General features: G+C 45.0%; 2 protein-coding genes across 4 annotated transcripts in view; one reads left to right on the forward strand and one right to left on the reverse strand.

The window, feature by feature from the left end:
• Positions 1-18,658, forward strand: part of L1TD1 (LINE1 type transposase domain containing 1) — a 119,550-nt gene that overhangs the window by 22,033 nt on the left and 78,859 nt on the right. The window lies entirely within an intron of this gene.
• On the reverse strand, positions 2,279-18,393 carry TDRD6 (tudor domain containing 6). 3 transcript variants are annotated; one of them, XR_014546316.1, is made up of 6 exons: positions 12,139-18,393; positions 10,319-10,406; positions 10,119-10,237; positions 9,900-9,989; positions 6,869-6,929; positions 2,279-2,834 (listed from the first exon to the last, which is right to left on the reverse strand). XR_014546316.1 is itself a non-coding variant. In XM_083606350.1 (5 exons), the coding sequence occupies exons 1-5, from the start codon at positions 18,377-18,379 to the stop codon at positions 2,788-2,790; spliced, it is 6,558 nt and encodes a 2,185-aa protein (XP_083462476.1). In that variant the 5' UTR covers positions 18,380-18,393; the 3' UTR covers positions 2,279-2,787. The 3 variants fall into 3 exon arrangements, 2 of the variants coding, with proteins under 2 accessions (XP_083462476.1, XP_083462475.1); XM_083606350.1 differs by lacking the exon at positions 10,319-10,406; XM_083606349.1 differs by lacking the exons at positions 2,279-2,834; positions 10,319-10,406 and adding an exon at positions 6,087-6,463.

The following is an 18,658-nucleotide window of genomic DNA, read 5'->3' on the forward strand; positions in this document are numbered from 1 at the left end:
GAAGATTATATGGTATAACGATTCTATAGATCCACTTTTACAGTCACAGAGGAGTGAGATCTGTCCTTTGGAGAGTCTGTTACCCAACACGTTTGATGGGAAAACATTGAATCTAGCCTTTATAAAGGCATACCTGTGCGTCACCACAGATAAGGTAGTTAAATAAGATGGAAGTTTCGTTGGTGGTGTTAAGCCAAGGTTTATCGGCGAACAGGTGCCACCACCTGTCGCAATATTAAATTGTAAATCCATCTTCTCTAATTTGTGAGTTATAATTCTCTTGGCAGAAATTAAATCCAATTTTAATAGTTCAGATGGAGATAGTCCTAGGGACACAAGTTTCCCATGTAATATTTTTGCCCAGGGGCTAGGGAAGTCATCTCTCCAGAGACACTGTATCAAGAGGAGATTTGGAAGTTTATGCCATAATGCCAACCAGTAACAGAGGATGCATTTCCATAATGTGGTTTCTAGAGATGTAACATTTAGTTCCAGACGTATAGCAGTATTGCTTACACACCTGGGTAATTTTAGCAACCTTAGAATCATAGAATCATAGAATCATAGAGTTGGAAGAGACCACAAGGGCCATCGAGTCCAACCCCCTTCTTAGAAGCTGGTTTTGGATTACCTCCAAATGGGTTAGATTAACAAAGGGCCCCCATATTGGGATTGCATATGCTATTGTTGCAATCACCTTTGCCTTGAAAACTTTTAACACTGATGGAATATGGAAAGCCCCATCTGAAAAGAAAAAACGCAGTAGCGCAAAGGAAAGGGCTTTAGCTCTGTTTAATACATATGCAAGATGGACCTTCCAGCCCATGTTGTGTTGGAGAAGGACTCCCAAGTACTGAAATTTAAAGACTTGGTCAATAGCTTTTCCGTCTATTCTCCAATTATAGGTTTTTCGACTCTTGGAGAAAATTAGGACTTTGGACTTAACATGGTTAATTGTAAGAAAATTTGATTTGCAGTAAACATTGAAAATTTTTAATGCCCTCCTAAGGCCGACTCTTGAGAAGGAAAGGATCACTGCGTCGTCTGCGTAGAGTAGAAGGGGGCAACGATATTGGGCAAGACGGGGGGTGTGGATGGTTTCTTGAGAATCTATCAGAGGCACCCTCATATCACTTATAAATAGATTAAAAAGGGTCAGAGCAAGGATGACAAGAGCCAAGAAAAATCACTTCTCTTGCTGGTGGCAGAGGTGCTGGGCCTGGTGTGGGATAAGCATCCTGCTTCCTACTGGGAGATCCCCTTGAGACAGAGTGGGCCAGATCCTGATTACCTCCAACCCCAAGGACCACTTCAACAGATGGGAAAGGGCTGCACACCTGCCAATTACCTAATGTTAGCTGAAGTGTTTTCCTTTGCCTGTGTTGTGGCACAAGCTTGGCTGCAAACTTTGTTTCCTTTGGCCACAAAGTCTGAAATCAAACCATGTGGGCAGAGGAAGTGCAGCCAGCCATCACCAACAATGAGCTAATCCAGCTGCCTAGTGATTGGTGTCACACAGGGCAGGGAACCAAACTTGGCGAGCTGTAACTAACAAAGCTGTAACTGTTATAAACCCACTGCAAACTGGGCAGACTGATCCCCACCTACCATACCCCTAACTCTGCATTGTTGTACAAAAATCCTATACAGTGGTACCTCGGGTTACATACGCTTCAGGTTACAGACTCCACTAACTCAGAAATAGTACCTCGGGTTAAGAACTTTGCTTCAGAATAAGAACAGAAATCGTGCTCCGGCGGCGCAGCAGCAGCGGGAGGCCCCATTAGCTAAAGTGGTGCTTCAGGTTAAGAACAGTTTCAGGTTAAGCACGGACCTCTGGAACGAATTAAGTACTTAACCTAAGGTACCACTATATACAGTATTATAAGTTATATTACAAGGTTTAGCATAGTTCCACATCTCTGTGGAACAGACATCTGCAAGGGAGAAGAAGAAGAAAAAGAAGAGGATATCCCGCCTTTCACTCCCTTTAAGGAGTCTCAAAGCGGCTAACATTCTCCTTTCCCTTCCTCCCCCACAACAAACACTCTGTGAGGTGAGTGGGGCTGAGAGACTTCAGAGAAGTGTGACTAGCCCAAGGTCACCCAGCAGCTGCATGTGGAGGAGCGGAGACGCGAACCCGGTTCCCCAGATTACGAGTCTACTGCTCTTAACCACTGCACCACACTAGCTCTCACCCACTATGCATGTAGCCTATTTATAATGGCTGAGATAACACACCATCTGTGAAGCAGGAAAATGAAACGGCAAGAATGAATACTACCCACACTATAAACTTTATTCTTGTTTCATTAAACAAAACAAAAAAGTAAGAAAACACAAAGCCTTTCATACAGCTAAGGCTTAAAAAAAAGTTGGTTTGAATGGAAGTGCACTCAAAATACGCAAGGAAGAGTATTTCTTTTACAAAGATGCTCCAAAGCTTAAACAAACTTTAACATTAAAGATAATGAACACATATTTGAGGTTTGCCAAAGGGTACCATTAGAAAATGAACATACTTGAATGGAACATATTTTAAAGACTCAGAAGTTGCATTCTCCTGGTTGGAAGAGGACATGCCCATTAAACGCTTGTCATCAATGCCAAAAACAGAAGAGCCTTGTGTGCAGGACTCCTCCATCTCTCAGGTGCAATTTAGTGCAATATCCACAAAGCAGGAAGATCAGCACTGCCATCTGAAACGCCACTCACTTCCTCCACTGTAGGATATACAGGCAAGTTAACCGTTTATACCATAGAGGGTTGTGCGTGCTCTCAAGTGTATTAAATACACATTTCCTTTACAGACATTAATCTGCCAGGAGCAACAGCTGTAAAGAGACAATTTTTCTGATATCAGTTGTCATTCAAATAATGAGGGACTTTATTCATATGACCAGTTCCAATAAATTTAATTCTACTGGTCTGAAAATCCAGCAAAACAGAGTGGGAGAGCACTCTCGTTCACAAGTTCCACAGCTAACAGAATAGTACCCGAGAATGACAAGGCAACAATCAAGACTGAGCAGAGATGAAGGCAAAGAAACAAAAGCACAGGGGAGACGTAGACCTTGGCCTCCCTGCCAACTGCTTCACAGTTCTGACAACAGCACTTCTCCCCACTCCAATTGCTGGGCGAGCGAAGCAAATCCTCCCCACCCCCTGCAGAAAATTAATTTATCATGCTGAATCCCACATTCTATATTCCTGCAACAGAGGAGGGGCTCCAATGGACTTCAATGTCTGTACACTAATGCACAAAGCATGGGAAATAAACAAGATGAGCTTGAGCTCTTGGTACAGCAAACTAAATATGACATAATAGGCATCACTGAAACCTGGTGGGATAAGTCCCACGATTGGAATGTAATAATGGAGGGATACAATCTATTTCAGAGAAACAGACCAGACAAGAAAGGAGGAGGAGTGGCGTTATATGTCAGGGATGTGTGTACCTGTGAAGACATCCAAGATTTAGAACCTCAAAGCCAAAGTGAGAGCATTTGGGTCAAAATTAAGGGAGAGAAGAATAACAGGGACCTCATTGTGGGAGTTTACTAAGGATCCCCAAGCCAAACGGAGGACATAGATGATGCCTTCCTGGAACAGATGGCCAAGCATGCAAAAGGAAGAGAGATAGTAGTAATGGGGGACTTCAATTACCCGGATATTTGTTGGATGTCAAACTCAGCCAAGAGCATAAGGTCAAACAGATTCCTCACTGGCCTTGCAGACAACTTCGTTGTCCAGAAAGTGGGAGAAGCAACAAGAGGAACAGCCATTTTAGATCTGGTCCTAACCAATGTTGATGACCTGGTTAGTGGGGTAGAAGTGGAAGGATCATTAGGCGCGAGTGATCATGCTCTTCTGAAGTTTACTATACAGCGGAAAGGAGCAGCCAAGCATACTAGGACTCAATTTCTTGACTTTAAGAAAGCCGACTTCATAAAACTTAGGGAAGTGCTGGGTGAGATCCCATGGACAGTAATACTAAAAGGAAAGGGAGTTCATGATGGCTGGGAGTTTGTTAAGAGGGAGATAGTAAAAGCACAACTTCAGGCAATACCAATGAGACGGAAACATGGAAGGTGCCTAAAGAAGCCAGGGTGGCTATCTAAAGAACTTTTAACTGAGTTAAGATTAAAAAAGGATGTGTACAAAAAATGGAAAAGGGGGGAAACCACCAAAGAGGAATTCAAACAAATAGCCAGCACATGTAGACACAAAGTCAGAAAAGCTAAAGCACAGAATGAACTCAGGCTTGCTAGAGAGGTTAAAAGCAACAAAAAAGGCTTTTATAGGTATGTTCGTAGCAAAAGGAAGAACAAAGAAACAGTGGGGTCACTCAGAGGAGAAGATGGTGAAATGCAAACAGGGGACACAGAAAGGGCTGAACTCCTCAATGCCTTCTTTGCCTCAGTCTTCTCCGATAAAGAAAACAATGCCCGACCTGAAGAATTTGGAGCAAATGATTCAGCAGAGGAAACACAGCCCAGAATAACTAAGGAGATAGTACAAGAATACTTGGCTAGTTTAGATGTATTCAAGTCTCCAGGGCCAGATGAACTGCATCCAAGAGTATTAAAAGAACTGGCAGATGTGATCTCAGAACCACTGGCAGTCATCTTTGAGAATTCCTGGAGAACAGGCGAAGTCCCGGCAGACTGGAGGAGGGCAAATGTTGTCCCTATTTTCAAAAAGGGGAAAAGAGAGGACCCAAATAATTACCGCCCAGTCAGTCTGACATCAATACCAGGGAAGATTCTGGAGCAGATCATTAAGCAAGCAGTCTGTGAGCACCTAGAAAGGAATGCTGTGATCACCAATAGTCAGCATGGATTTCTGAAAAATAAGTCATGTCAGACGAACCTGATCTCGTTTTTTGACAGAATTACAAGCCTGGTAGATGAAGGGAACGCAGTGGATGTAGCCTACCTTGATTTCAGCAAGGCATTTGACAAGGTGCCCCATCACATTCTTGTAAAGAAGCTGGTAAAATGCGGTCTTGACTATGCTACCACTCAGTGGATTTGTAACTGGCTGACTGACCGAACCCAAAGGGTGCTCATCAATGGTTCCTCTTCATCCTGGAGAAGAGTGACTAGTGGGGTGCCACAGGGTTCTGTCTTGGGCCCGGTCTTATTCAACATCTTTATCAACGACTTGGATGATGGACTCAAGGGCATCCTGATCAAATTTGCAGATGACACCAAACTGGGAGGGGTGGCTAACACCCCAGAGGACAGGATCACACTTCAAAACGACCTTGACAGATTAGAGAACTGGGCCAAAACAAACAAGATGAATTTTAACAGGGAGAAATGTAAAGTATTGCACTTGGGCCAAAAAAATGAGAGGCACAAATACAAGATGGGTGACACCTGGCTTGAGAGCAGTACATGTGAAAAGGATCTAGGAGTCTTGGTTGACCACAAACTTGACATGAGCCAACAGTGTGACGCGGCAGCTAAAAAAGCCAATGCAATTCTGGGCTGCATCAATAGGAGCATAGCATCTAGATCAAGGGAAGTAATAGTGCCACTGTATTCTGCTCTGGTCAGACCTCACCTGGAGTACTGTGTCCAGTTCTGGGCACCACAGTTCAAGAAGGACACTGACAAACTGGAACGTGTCCAGAGGAGGGCAACCAAAATGGTCAAAGGCCTGGAAACGATGCCTTATGAGGAACGGCTAAGGGAGCTGGGCATGTTTAGCCTGGAGAAGAGGAGGTTGAGGGGTGATATGATAGCCATGTTCAAATATATAAAAGGATGTCACATAGAGGAGGGAGAAAGGTTGTTTTCTGCTGCTCCAGAGAAGCGGACACGGAGCAATGGTTCCAAACTACAAGAAAGAAGATTCCACCTAAACATTAGGAAGAACTTCCTGACAGTAAGAGCTGTTTGACAGTGGAATTTGCTGTCAAGGAGTGTGGTGGAGTCTCCTTCTTTGGAGGTCTTTAAGCAGAGGCTTGACAACCATTTGTCAGGAGTGCTCTGATGGTGTTTCCTGCTTGGCAGGGGGTTGGACTCGATGGCCCTTGTGGTCTCTTCCAACTCTATGATTCTATGATTCTATGGATGGGATATATCACTGTGGTCCCTTTATAATGGGAGGGACAACTCATCCAGGGATCTTCTCCTCTGCTGCAGGAAAATGAGTGCCATGCCGATGCATGCAGCTCCAAAGTTTATGCTTTGCTTCTCTCCTCCTCTTTTTTCAGCCCCGGGAGGTGCACTGCATTGTCTCTCGAGACAGACAGCTGCCAACCATAAGCTTCCTCAGGTGTCTTTGGGTAAGGTATTTTCTCAAAAGCTTTTAGACATTCCAGGTATGCTGTGTCAACTGGATCACCTCTATGTTCTTGTTGACACTCTCAAAGAACTTTTAATAGGTTCGTGAGGGGCAAAGCCATGCTTCACATCCCACACCTCTGAGGTGTTCGGGAGGCCCTGTGAATCTAAATACAACCAGATAGTTGAAATTATATGACAAAGGGACCATGCGCTGCCCCTCCATAGCCAGGCAGCCATCATCCCAGCCAGGACAAAACAAAGCACTAGCTCCAAAGTATGTGCTACATGAATGGGGTTCAGTCCCACATGGAGGCCATGATATCCTGGGCCTCTCTCAGCCACGCGGACGCTTGCCCTCCAAAGCACGAAGGGAGGCAGGGCTGGCAGCACGAGAGGCTGCCGCTAGCTAGCAAGCCTCAGTCTTCCCTCACAGAATTCTAGCTGCATGAAAAGAAGACTTGCAAAATGACCGTAATCAGCAGCAAGAGGGAAGTGAAGTGAGGCAAGGATTAAATATACGATACACATAGAAGATTAGATATTATTCAAACATTTTCTAAATATCTTACCTTCTGTGCCAACAGGTGGCTTGACAGTTGAATACACAGTATCCCTTTTGTTGTCTAATATCTGTAGTGAAAGGGAGGGGAAAGAATTATCTCAAGAACAAAATAATATTTTGATATCTCTTTCCAATGTATTGCTTAATGGTATTGTAAGATAATACTGAACTACAATTCACTGACAAGTGCAAAATAAAGAGAGCGCTCCTCATTTTACTCATTTATGCAAGGGCTTCTGTTACAGGGGAGAACTGGCAGTAAGCCTTTCTTAGAAACCAGCACTCAGCAACAAAAATGTTCTTCCTAAACTCTGAATCAGTTTCCTAAACAAAACTTGCTTCAAAAGAACTTTACTGAAATAACAAGGCATAAGCTCAAGTCTTTTCAATTAACAAATAATGTACATTATTGAATAAGGTTCTAGTTTTTCACACAACGAGCAGTTATGTTACAACACCAACACACTTCACAAAAAACACTTACAGAGAAGCAATATCCTATTTATTATTGCAGAAGCCATGTTGACTCTTCATCAGCAAGGCTATTCCAAATGCTTAATTCCAGGATAGACATTAAGGGTATAGATTAGGGCAGAAAGAAGAGAAGCATCTGAGAAGGAAAACGGGATAAAATATAGAGAGAAACAAGTTTTTACCCTCAGCATTCAATGGCCAGGTCATGTTTTCCTTACACCACTGTGCAAGATAGTGAAAAAGGAAGAAAAAGGGTTCTGCTACTTTCACATCATCCTGCCTCTATAATGAACTCTCTGAGCCTCACCCCTGCTAGCGCAGAAAAAAGGAGGAATTATTGCTGGACATGAGTGAGAGGAGAAATGAGTACAAGGTGTGAGCTACTGCTAACATGGGGCAACTTTGTTGGTTAAAATTATATTAATGCAAGGACTTCTGCTTGCACAACTGAACATCCCCGTCCTCTCTCTGCAGCCCCCCCCATCTGCTGCAGAGGATTGGGGAGCTCCCAAAACAAATCTGGTGGCACACGGAGGAGAGAAAGGGAAAATTAGGTTACACAAGCAGAGGTCCTTGTGCTAATGAAACAATTTTGTTGGCTACAACCCATCATTCTGCTTGGTCTAGGCAGTGGAGCATTCTTACTGCAAAAGACAGCCACTAGTTTGAGGGAGGAAGAGGAAAAGGATTTGAAATGGATATATGGGGCAGAGGACATTCAGGCTGAGAGCCAGAGGGCAAAGCCAAGCAGGAGACTTACAATACTTGTACATGGTACTCTTCGTTGGCTCTAACAGTGTCCTATGCTCTAATAGGTTCACTGCATGCTTCAGAAGCATAGCACACTTACACTTTCCTGCTCCCTGGTGGAGTCAGAAGTCAAAAGAAGAGCCTGCAGGAGGGCCTGCCTATTTCTAGCCGAATGCACATCACAACGGGGAAGACCAATTCTATGCCCCAAACACAAGCGGTCAAGATACCTGGGATTATCTCAGGCTATCAATAATAATAATAATAATAATAATAATAATAATAATAATAATAATAATATTATACCCCGCCCAGCTGGCTGAGTTTCCCCAGCCACTCTGGGAGGCTCCCAATCGAATATTAAAAACAATACAGCATTAAATATTAAAAACTTCCCTAAACAGGGCTGCCTTCAGATGTCTTTTAAAAATAGAATAGTTGCTTATTTCCTTGAAATCTGATGGGAGGGCGTTCCACAGTGCGGGCGCCACTACTGAGAAGGCCCTCTGCCTGGTTCCCTGTAACCTCACTTCTCGCAATGAGGGAACCGCCAGAAGGCCCTCAGAGTTGGACCTCAGTGTCAAGGCTTGAATGATGAGGGTGGAGACGCTCCTTCAGGTATACAGGACTGAGGCCGTTTAGGGCTTTAAAGGTCAGCACCAACACTTTGAATTGTGCTCGGAAATGTACTGGGAGCCAATGCAGATCTCTCAGGACAGATGTTATATGGTCCCAATGGCCACTCCCAGTCACCAGTCTAGCTGCCGCATTCTGGATTCTACAGTTTCTGAGTCACCTTCAAAGGTAGCCCCACGTAGAGTGCATTGCAGTAGTCTAAGCGGGAGATAACTAGAGCATGCACCACTCTGGCCAGACAGTCTGCGGGCAGGTAGGGTCTTAGCCTGCGTACCAGGTGGAGCTGGTAGACAGTTGCCCTGGACACAGAATTAACCTGTGCCTCCATGGACAGATGTGAGTCCAAAATGACTCCCAGGCTGCATACCTGATCCTTCAGGGGCACAGTTACCCCATTCAGGACCAAGGAGTCCCCCACACCCGCCCACCCCCCTGTGGAAACAGTACTTCTGTCTTGCCAGGATTCAACCTCAATCTGTTCGCCGCCACCCTTAAAGGCTGAATGGTGGACTTACAAGCATTTGTGGCAGGACTGTAACTATGTTCATAAATTTGGGGTTTCATTAGTGCAGGGAATTTGACAGTTTACAGGAGAAAGGTTAATGATGGACCCCAGTTTATATTTACTTTCTACGTTTGTCAATGAAAATGTTAATGCAATTTGTAAACTTCTAATGTTCCATATTTGGTTGCCGCCATCTGGTAATGGCTCAGGGTTGGAAGGATGTCTCAACTTTTTCTCTGGACATTTGGCTCAAAAATCTTTCTATAATATCTCATCATCTGTGAGCCATTGGGGGGGGGGGAGGCTGACCCACAAGACTTTGCAGCCACTTGGTGGCTTTTTGAGACTTAGATGACAAGACCAACATATGGTTGCACAAAGTAGGATTTTATTTGGAGAGATGTGTAACTTTATTTATTATGTACTACTGTCTTTTTCAACAATGATATTCATTTTGCTCTGTGTAACTTTTTGCACAACCCCAGTAGTAGGTCTGGATTTTCTCTATTATTATTATTATTGACTACCTTTGGATTTAAGAATTTCATTGTTTTGGTTTGTATTATACCGTACAATTCTTTCTGGGTTTTGTGTCTTACTGCTCTTGGGTTCTAATGAAAATGTTTTTAAATAATTAAAATAAAGCAACTTAGCATTTTAGAAAATACTTTACCTCAGTTGGACTTGCATCCCTTTCAGGAATCCGATTCCAAACATTGATAGGACTTACTACCTCTTCATTTCCACTTGAAAGATTCAAAACCTTTATGTAAAAAGAATGCAATCTTTACAGACGTAACTTTTATAGGGCACCTTAATGGACAAGAATCATTGACATAACAAGTTCTAGTTACATGTGGCAAATTAATTCACCATATTCAAGCTGACTTACCTTTGTACCTTCAGCAGATACGCCTAAAATCTGAGCCTTGTACCAATGAATGCCAGACCACACCATGCACTTGGAACCAATATCAAAGCCATTTAAGTTGCAAGTAGTTTCATTTTTTTCTGAAACAGAGAATGTGCATTATTTTTCTAAGATGTCACACTGCAAGCCATAAGCAATTTAAAATGAAGCTATAGGGTTACCGATTGCAGCGCAAAATGACAACTCCCAAGCAGTATTGCCAGATTTCAAGGCTTCCCTCCATGCTGTCTTTTTTACAGCTGACTCAATCTATGAACAGACAATTTATTACGTTGAAGGCAGCTTGCTTTTTCAGTATTCCACTGTAACACCTGACCACTAGTTAACAGTCTGAAGTTATCTTAGTTAACAGTTGACGTTAGGGCAATTTATAATATGCCTGTTGGGCATTTTCTTCCTAACAGAAAAATGGTCACCGCTAGACTGATCAACCGCTGAAAGAAAAAGAAGCCAGCAGTGCAGGTGTGGGGCGTGTGCAAGGAAGAGTGAGAGAGGTCCTACTGCTGCATGCGTATGCAAGGAACATGTGCATTGCTCACGTTATCTCTAACTACTGTGCATAAATGTTTTCTACATTCTAAATACTATGCAATCCATGTCATAATTTTATTTGCTTCCTTAAGCATCTGCTCTGGAATCCAGGCTGTGGAGCTCCTTGTCCTGCAAGACTGGTCTACCTCCGCTTGTGTTATTGCTTTAGCCACTTATCTGTTTAGGCAGGCATTTCATGTTGGCTGGCTGGCTAGTCTCTGCAGGACCCCAGAAGTGTTTTTAAGGGGAAGGGAGACAAAAGGCAAACAGGGCATGAATAACACTGCCAGCTTTGGAGGTATATTTTTATGACATCTCTTTTCTGGCATTTCATAACCCCACAGTGAAATCCTATTCTTTATTATCACTATAGATTTCAAACATCATGCTAGGAGATGAGACAGGACTTCGCCCTCTTCTCTTCTCCCTCACCCAGAACTCCCTATCTGCTCCGGAGGCCGACTGCAGAAGGAAGGGAAGGGAAGGGAAGGGAAGGGAAGGGAAGGGAAGGGAAGGGAAGGGAAGGGAAGGGAAGGGAAGGGAAGGGAAGTGTCTGTGAGTGGGAATCTGCTGCACAAGTGGAACACTGCAACTGGATACCATCCTATGGAGCTAGAACTGCTTGTGCAGTTACAAGCCTATTTCTATTTGTTAAAGTTTATCAGTGCCAACCCAAAAGAGCCCTGATGATGTTGAAGTGCACAGAAATGAAGCATGCACTTCATAGGTCCAGAGAAGAGTTAAAAACAAAGAAAGCATTAAACAATGCTGCTGTGGATATTGCTATGGATGGAACAGGGAGTAACTCTTGCTTCTTGGTGCACAGACAGAAGTGGATGCACCTTTTCCCACCACTGTGGTAAAGCTACTGCTGCTGAACTTCTATCTACCTGTAATAATAAAAAAAGGAAGAGCCCTACACAACATTCTATTCAACAACTTTAGCTAGAGCCCACCAAGAGACAACAAATATGAATGGGCCTTTCCCTTAATGCATATTTTGCATTGTCAAGAATTCCCGTTTTCCAGAAGGGAGTAGCACACCATGTGACTAGAAATGTTACAACAGGTGTAACTCAAAAAGCCAATTTTTTCTTTTACTTCAGTATATATCTATACAGCATTTACTAACCAGCACATTTATCTGAGCCCAACAATTTTACAATGTTTTGTAAAAGGAAAATAATGTCATTACTCATTCTATATTCAATAATACATTTCAGTTTTGACAAATAGTACTCCTAAGTAGTGGTGATTGCAATCCTTGAAACAATTTTTACATTCATTTCTTTCTGTACAATTCCTCCTCCTAGCAACCACTTATTACAGTATTCTTACGTAACAAAACCTGCAAAGTAAGAGTAACTCTCTTCAGCGAGAGACACCATATGCACCACAGGTCACCTGCAACACTTAAAAGTAAGCAATGTAAAAACAAGTACAGTCTTACCTGTACTGTGACTTGGAATGTCAACTGCTTCTTCATCTAGCGGTGTGCTTCTCAAAAAATCCTCTCCAACCAAATTGCTCTCTTTAAATATTTCACCCGCATCATGGCTCATCTGTGTTTCAATGTGGTTCTTCAGCGGAGTTTGCCTTGCTAGACAACGGTAACCTTCGCTTTCTTGTCCTGTTTCACATACCTCCACAATGTCCTCACGGCAGAAGAAGTCTTGCAGTTTGAATCCAGTTTCTGAAAATGGTAACTGGATTTCATTATCCGCAGGCAGCTCCAACAACATATCCTCCCTGATTTCACCAGCTTGTAAAAGATACACTTCAGGTGTAACAGGTTCCAGCAGTAAACAGTCACTTTTATCTTTTAGTAAAGAGCGCTGTTCTAACTCCCCTTCTGCATGTGTCATGTCAAGCAAGTCCAATTCTGCTCTCTCTCGTGTTTCCTCACACAGGGGAGGGCTCACTTCAACTGTCTCCAGATCCAGTGTGTCTCCAAATGGGTGCATCTTCAGTTGAAAAGGCAGCTGATTTGTATCTGATAAAGTCACCACCTCAATAGGCACCAAATCTGACACACTCAGTGTTTCATCCACAGCTAAATGTACTTCACGTGTATCCAGTGTTAACATTTCTGCTTGGCCTTCAGTCTCTTTCAGAGTTTCAAACAAATCTAGTTCTAACACCTTAGATTCACCACCATTAGGAAGCTGTGTTTCAGTAACATCTGCAAAATTTGGTATATCACTTTCTTTTGCAAATGCAGAATAGTCAGTTCCCTTTTTAAATGTTTCAGACACAGTGTGTTGGTCTCCAATGTCAAGTACTTCAGAAGTGGTTTGGTGGTGCTTGGTTTGAGATTTGGGTGAAGAAGTTGGGGAAAATGCTCCAAATGAATTACCACTCCCTGTAGCAACTAAACACTTATCTGCCGGTTGGAATGCCTCTGAACAACGCAACAGATCTTCTGAAGGCATTAGTGCACAGGCAGATACTTTGGTTTCATTTATAACCACCTTTGAACTATCTGTCCCTACATCTTTAATCTGTTCTTCAGGTTTGTGAATACTATTTGTCAAAGTTAAGGCACAGTCTTCAACAACAGGCTTCCAAAAGGGTTTCATTTGTTCACTGATGCTGATTTTTTGACATTCCAATTGAACAACAAATAAGGGGATTTCAAAAGGGCCACCATTTTGTTTTTCCATGATGGTAGTGTCTAATAGAGAGTCTGCTGTGACATCACAGAAGATCTTATTTATTCCTTCAGCCCACAAACCTTCTGCAGAATTAAAGCCAAACAAACAACAAAGAAATGCTTGAGGTGGTATTACCAGCAGGTCATCAGGAATTTGCCTGATCATCTCTGCACTGGTAAGTTCCTCAGTTCCATGGTCAATATGAATGAGACTCAAGGCTTCCCCCTCTACACTGCTAATAACTGCTCGGTAAAAGGTATTATCTTCACTATTCTTTGCTAGACAGGGACAGCCACTTTTTATATCCTCAACATCTATGCCCATAAGCTCTCCAGCTTCCTGAAGCTTTGTTTCAATTAAACCAATATCATCTGAGTCAGCAAACTGGCACCAAAAATATCCTGGGCTCTTTGCAACCATCAAAAAGGTTTTCAAAGTTTGACCCACCTTAGGAATCTTCCAGAGGAAGGATTTGGTGTTTGACATATTGAAAGGTTTGCTATACTTATCAGGAACAGCAACTTCACACAGGTTTATCAGATCAGTGTCACTCTCCATTTTGTCAGATGTTTCCCCCAAAGGAGGTTGTTTGTACTCAAGGTAATTATCAACCAAATCCACTGCTATATTACCATCTTTGTCACAGAGATGAATGTTCCATTTGCTTTCAGTTTTCTCCACAAATTCGCCATTTAGCTGAGTATCACTTGTCCTTTGGGAGAAATACAGCACTGCTTCCTGTGTCCATCCTGAAAGCTCTGTGGTCTTAACTCCATACAATGAACAATGAATGCTCATCACTGGGACTGATGAACAGTCTTCAAGGAGTCTACCTGTTTTGCAGATGCTAACCAGTGCAGTATTGCCATAATCAATATACTGCACCCTCACCAGTTTACCAGAGGGTTTTTCAATGACTGCAGCTCGATACCATAAGCCATCTTCTGAAAACAATGCACACATTACGTCTCCTATGTGAAGCTGTTGCCCATTCAGGCTCTCAATATTTTCAGATTTATTTAGTTTCTCTGAAATGCTGTCAAGCAAGGGCTCATCTTCTACTAGGTGAACATAGAAGTCGGATGGATTATTTATATGAGAAACATACACCAAAGTTTTAAGACCAAGGCTTATGATTTTTTGAGGTAAAGCACAAATATTTTTAAGTGAAAAGTGTGTATTAGTTTCAGATTGATTTCTGCTTTTCAAGTTATCAGGGGGAGTTTCTCTGCTTAGCATGGAATCTCTATGACTCCTACCTGTTACAGGATCATTTCCATTATTTTTTTCCACTGGTCCAGGAAGCTTAATTTTCACCTCTCTTTTTGTTTTCTGCTGAAATTGTCTTACTTCTCTACATACAACAGTGTGTTTGCTACTGCCTACTATGTCCAAATTTTCATTGTTCCACCTCTTGTCCTCAAAAGTTGGTTTATCCATTTCTGTCAAAGATAGCCTTTTTTCAGTGTTTTGTTCCCTGGTGAGCAGATATCTGGATGCTGAAGCTCCATTTTTTGTATATTTGGCCGTCCCTCTGCTGCACTGCAAACTCTCTTTCAGTTTTGCATTGATCTGCATCTTACCATCATATAGTTCAATGATCAGTTTTCCATCAGGTTCTTTTGCTACAATTAAAGCCTTTAAGGGCTTATCTAGTACTGCTTTTTCAAACCATGCAGAAACTTCTTTTGGAACATCAACTACATCAGATAGAGAGCATTTTATGGCTTGCATTGGCAAAAGCAGTAACTCATAAGCATCATTTGGTACTAGGACCAAGTCTCCATTCTTTAGCAACTGCCTATTCCCAAAATCCACAAAGAAAACTTCTTTGGTATCTTTTGCTGAAGTTACTACTGCCCTGTACCAGCAGCCATCCATATACTTTGCAAGATACACATTTCCAGGGCCCTGTGATGTTTCCAAATCGTACTGCATTTTGCTGAGTTTAGCAATACTAGTAGTTAACTGCCCAATAACATTTGCATTTCTAGCAAGTTGGCAGTAAAAGTGACAGGGATCATTAACATGTGTGATATAAACCACCTCTTCACTTCCTATTTTAATGTCATGTGTAGAATAATAGTATGACAGAAGATGAACAGAAGATATTAGAGGTTTTTGAGGCTGCACACATCTGGCTAGACCCTTCTTTGTTAAAAAATGGCACACACTTTCAAAAGGGGTAATCAAGTCCACAATATAGATGAAATCTGTATTGTTTAATGCTGCAAAAGCAAATATGGTACATTTCAGTTCTAATGTGCTTGCTGACTCCACAAATTCATGAAAAGCTTCAGTGGCTTTTTCATTCCACACAAACGGATCCTGACCATTTGGCTGAATTAAGTTGTAAAGGCTACATCTGAAAGCTTGAGCTTTCAACATCAGAAACTCTGTCTTAGTTGCACGGACATTCTTTAGTGAAACACGCTCTTTGTTCCCATAGTCAACATATGCAACTTCCACCTCTTCAGCACAACATACTTTACTAGTAATAAGAGCTCTGTACCACTTCTCATCCTCAGAATACTTAGCCAAACATACAGAATTTGGCCATTCACGGGGTTGTGCTGAATGCATACAATAATCTTGAATTTTAGCCATAAGTGCTCTCAGGTCTTGGGAACTTTTAGCTAGCTGACACCAGAAGAGACTAGGACTTTCTGTATAGGATACTACCACATCTACTGTATTTCCAACTTCCAGATGCCCTTCACTAGAAAACCCTGGCTTTATTTCAGAGTAGTTTTGCATAACATAGAGTGAAGGGGTTGGGGCAATGCTAGAATCCTCTTTTGCAAATGCTTTGCATGACCAATAGCAACTACCTTCACTGGGCTGCTGCTTGACGATCAAAGTTTCAGTAGGATAAGGGGCTGAACTGTGACATTGTGGTGAGGGTTCATTTTCATCTTTGGGGAAAATTTTTCTCACAGGCTTCTGCCCTATGCCCTCTATTCCAGACGTGCTCCTCAATGGCTCCTTGGTCACTTTCTGGAGAGTCTCTAATTCCTCACCCTTATGATGCTCAGCATACTTCTGTTGAGACATGATTTTGCCCAAGTTTTTTTCTCCTGCTAGTGAATGATCAAAAAGTTCCACTATGTAAATGTCCCCTTGCATGCCTAAGACCTTGATTACCAGCTCCTTGTTTAGCACGGCTTTCCTGAAATAGTCTACAGCATCTGGGCTCCATGACTGCCCTGGTGGGAAAGGATTAGCCAATGCACATCTGAGTGCTGCAGCAGGAAGTTCTCTGAACTGGGGAAGCAATTCCTTCACCTTATGCAAGTCAATAATTTCAGTGTTTCCTCTGTCTACCAGATAAACTTCAATGCCTTTTCCCAGCATCTTGGTGACAACAGCACGGTGATAGCAGTTCTCCTTCAATGCAACACAGCACAGGGATCCTGGTTTGGGCTGAAGCAGAATACCCTCTAGTTTTTTACTCTGAGAATAGAAGTCACTTAAGTTCTGTATGAGGCAACAGAGGGGTTGGCGATGCTCCTGCAGGTGCACCCAGAAGTCTGTGGGATCCTGGAGGAAGGACACTTGAGCACTGTGGTACTCACCAGCCTTCAAACGCACAACAGGAAGTGGGTCAGCGGCAAGCATGGACTGAACTCCCAACAGAGAGGCACGTTCTTCCTTGGCTGTGGCACCTACCTTCTTTAGTTCAGCCATTAAGTCAGAGGAATGCTCTTGACTGCTGTGAAGGAGGCTCTGCTCCAGACAATGGGCCTGGACCCCATAGAGGCAGTTAAGGTTCAGGCCATCTTCTCCATAGAGAGTAACATAGTAGAGGTGCTCAAAGGGACAGCAGGCTTCAATGTGGGCTTGCACCACCTTGCTCAACAGCAATGTTTTAAGCTGACTTATCTGAGAGCGGGTCCAGCCACAGCCTCCATCGGTAATACCTTGCAATGAACAAGGATAGGTCACCACCGGCATTCGGAAACACTCAGCAGGCAAATTGCGCAGGTTTTGCTTTGTCACAAATTCCTTCCTCCCATAATCCACATAGATCACCTGTGCCACTTCTCCAAGCTGCTCCTCCGGGCCACCCAGAGGATCTACTTTCAGCAGCAGGGCCCGGTACCAGCAGCCATCGATGCCCCGCGCGGCGCAAGGGGATCCTGGGGCCGGCAGGGGTTCCTGCAAGTCTTTCCCAGCGGAGGCCTCAAAAGCCTGGCGCATGGCGTCCGAGAGCAGCTGGATCTCTCTGGAGAGGCTGCGCAGTTGACAATATATCCTGCCGGGGTCGGATACCTGGGTCACCAGCATGGGCTCCGTCACTCTCATCTGCAGCTGCGGGTAGAAGTAGTCCAGGGCTGTGGGCTCATCCTGGGTGCGGGGAGCGACAGGGCCCCTGGGCGCCTGGGGGGACGGCTGGGGTGGGGCGCTGGGGGCCCCGAGGGAGGTGGCAAGGAGGCTGGCGAAGGTGCTGGGGGAGACGTGGCCGGCGAGCCCCAGGTGGCGCATCTGGGCCAGCAGCCAGGGCAGCTCCAGCACCACCAGGTGCTGCGCCACCAGCACGTCCCTCACCAGGCCCGACACCTCCTGGCCCTGCAGGCGGCCCAGGAACTCGGCGGCGGCCAGCGTCCAGCTGAGGCGCTGGGGCGGCGCCAGGTCGGCCAGGACGCATCCCAGCACCTCGGAGGGCAGCTGGAAGAGCTCGGCGGGGCCGCGCGCCAAGGCCTGGGCGCCGGCGCTGAGCGTGCGGCCCTCGTCCAGCAGGAAGACGCGGTAGGCGGGCGCGGGGCCGGCGCGGAGGAGGCCCAGCACCCGGCAGCGCCGCCAGCGCCCGCCCGCCTCCGCCAGGCACAGCTCGCCCGCCGCCAGGGGCCCCGCGCCCGGCAGCGCCGCCAGCCGAGGCCCCGCCCGCGCCTGCACCTCCTCGGCCAGCCGCAGGTACTCCTCGCGCCGCTCGCCGCGGAAGCCCCACAGCCGCACCAGCGGAGCCTCCGCCTGGAGCTCCACGAAGGACACGCGCAGAGACAGGCAGCTGCCCGGGCTCGGCAGCGAAGAGCACATGGCGGAGGAAGGCGGCGGGCAGCGGGCGGACCCCGGCGCCTCACGAGGCACCAACGGCGAAGGGGAGGAGCCCGTTCCTCGCCCCGCCCACCCACCCGCGCGCGCGCGCGCGCGCGCCCCGCCCTGCCGGAACGAGCCCAGGAGGGAAGCGGGCGGGGGCGCGCGAGGGCACTTCCCTCACGGAACCCCTCCGGCGCTTCGGGAAGGCGGCAGAAAGCGGGGGCAAGTGGGGCGCCGGCCGGGGCCGGGGCAGGGAAGGTCCCGCCAGTCCAGCTGCCG

Source organism: Podarcis filfolensis, assembly GCF_964270895.1.
Source record: "Podarcis filfolensis genome assembly, chromosome: 3".
Classification (NCBI taxonomy): Eukaryota; Metazoa; Chordata; class Lepidosauria; order Squamata; family Lacertidae; genus Podarcis; species Podarcis filfolensis.

Bases quoted from the DNA above. Each gene is read 5' to 3' on its own strand.
- TDRD6 (XM_083606349.1), bottom strand. From the start codon at position 18,379: ATGTGCTCTTCGCTGCCGAGCCCGGGCAGCTGCCTGTCTCTGCGCGTG. The intron at 10,238-12,138 runs GTAAGACTGTAC...TCTCTGTTTCAG, and splicing joins CATTCCAAGTCACAGTACAG to AAAAAAATGAAACTACTTGC. The intron at 6,464-6,868 runs GTAAGATATTTA...GGTTGTATTTAG, and splicing joins GCCACCTGTTGGCACAGAAG to ATTCACAGGGCCTCCCGAAC.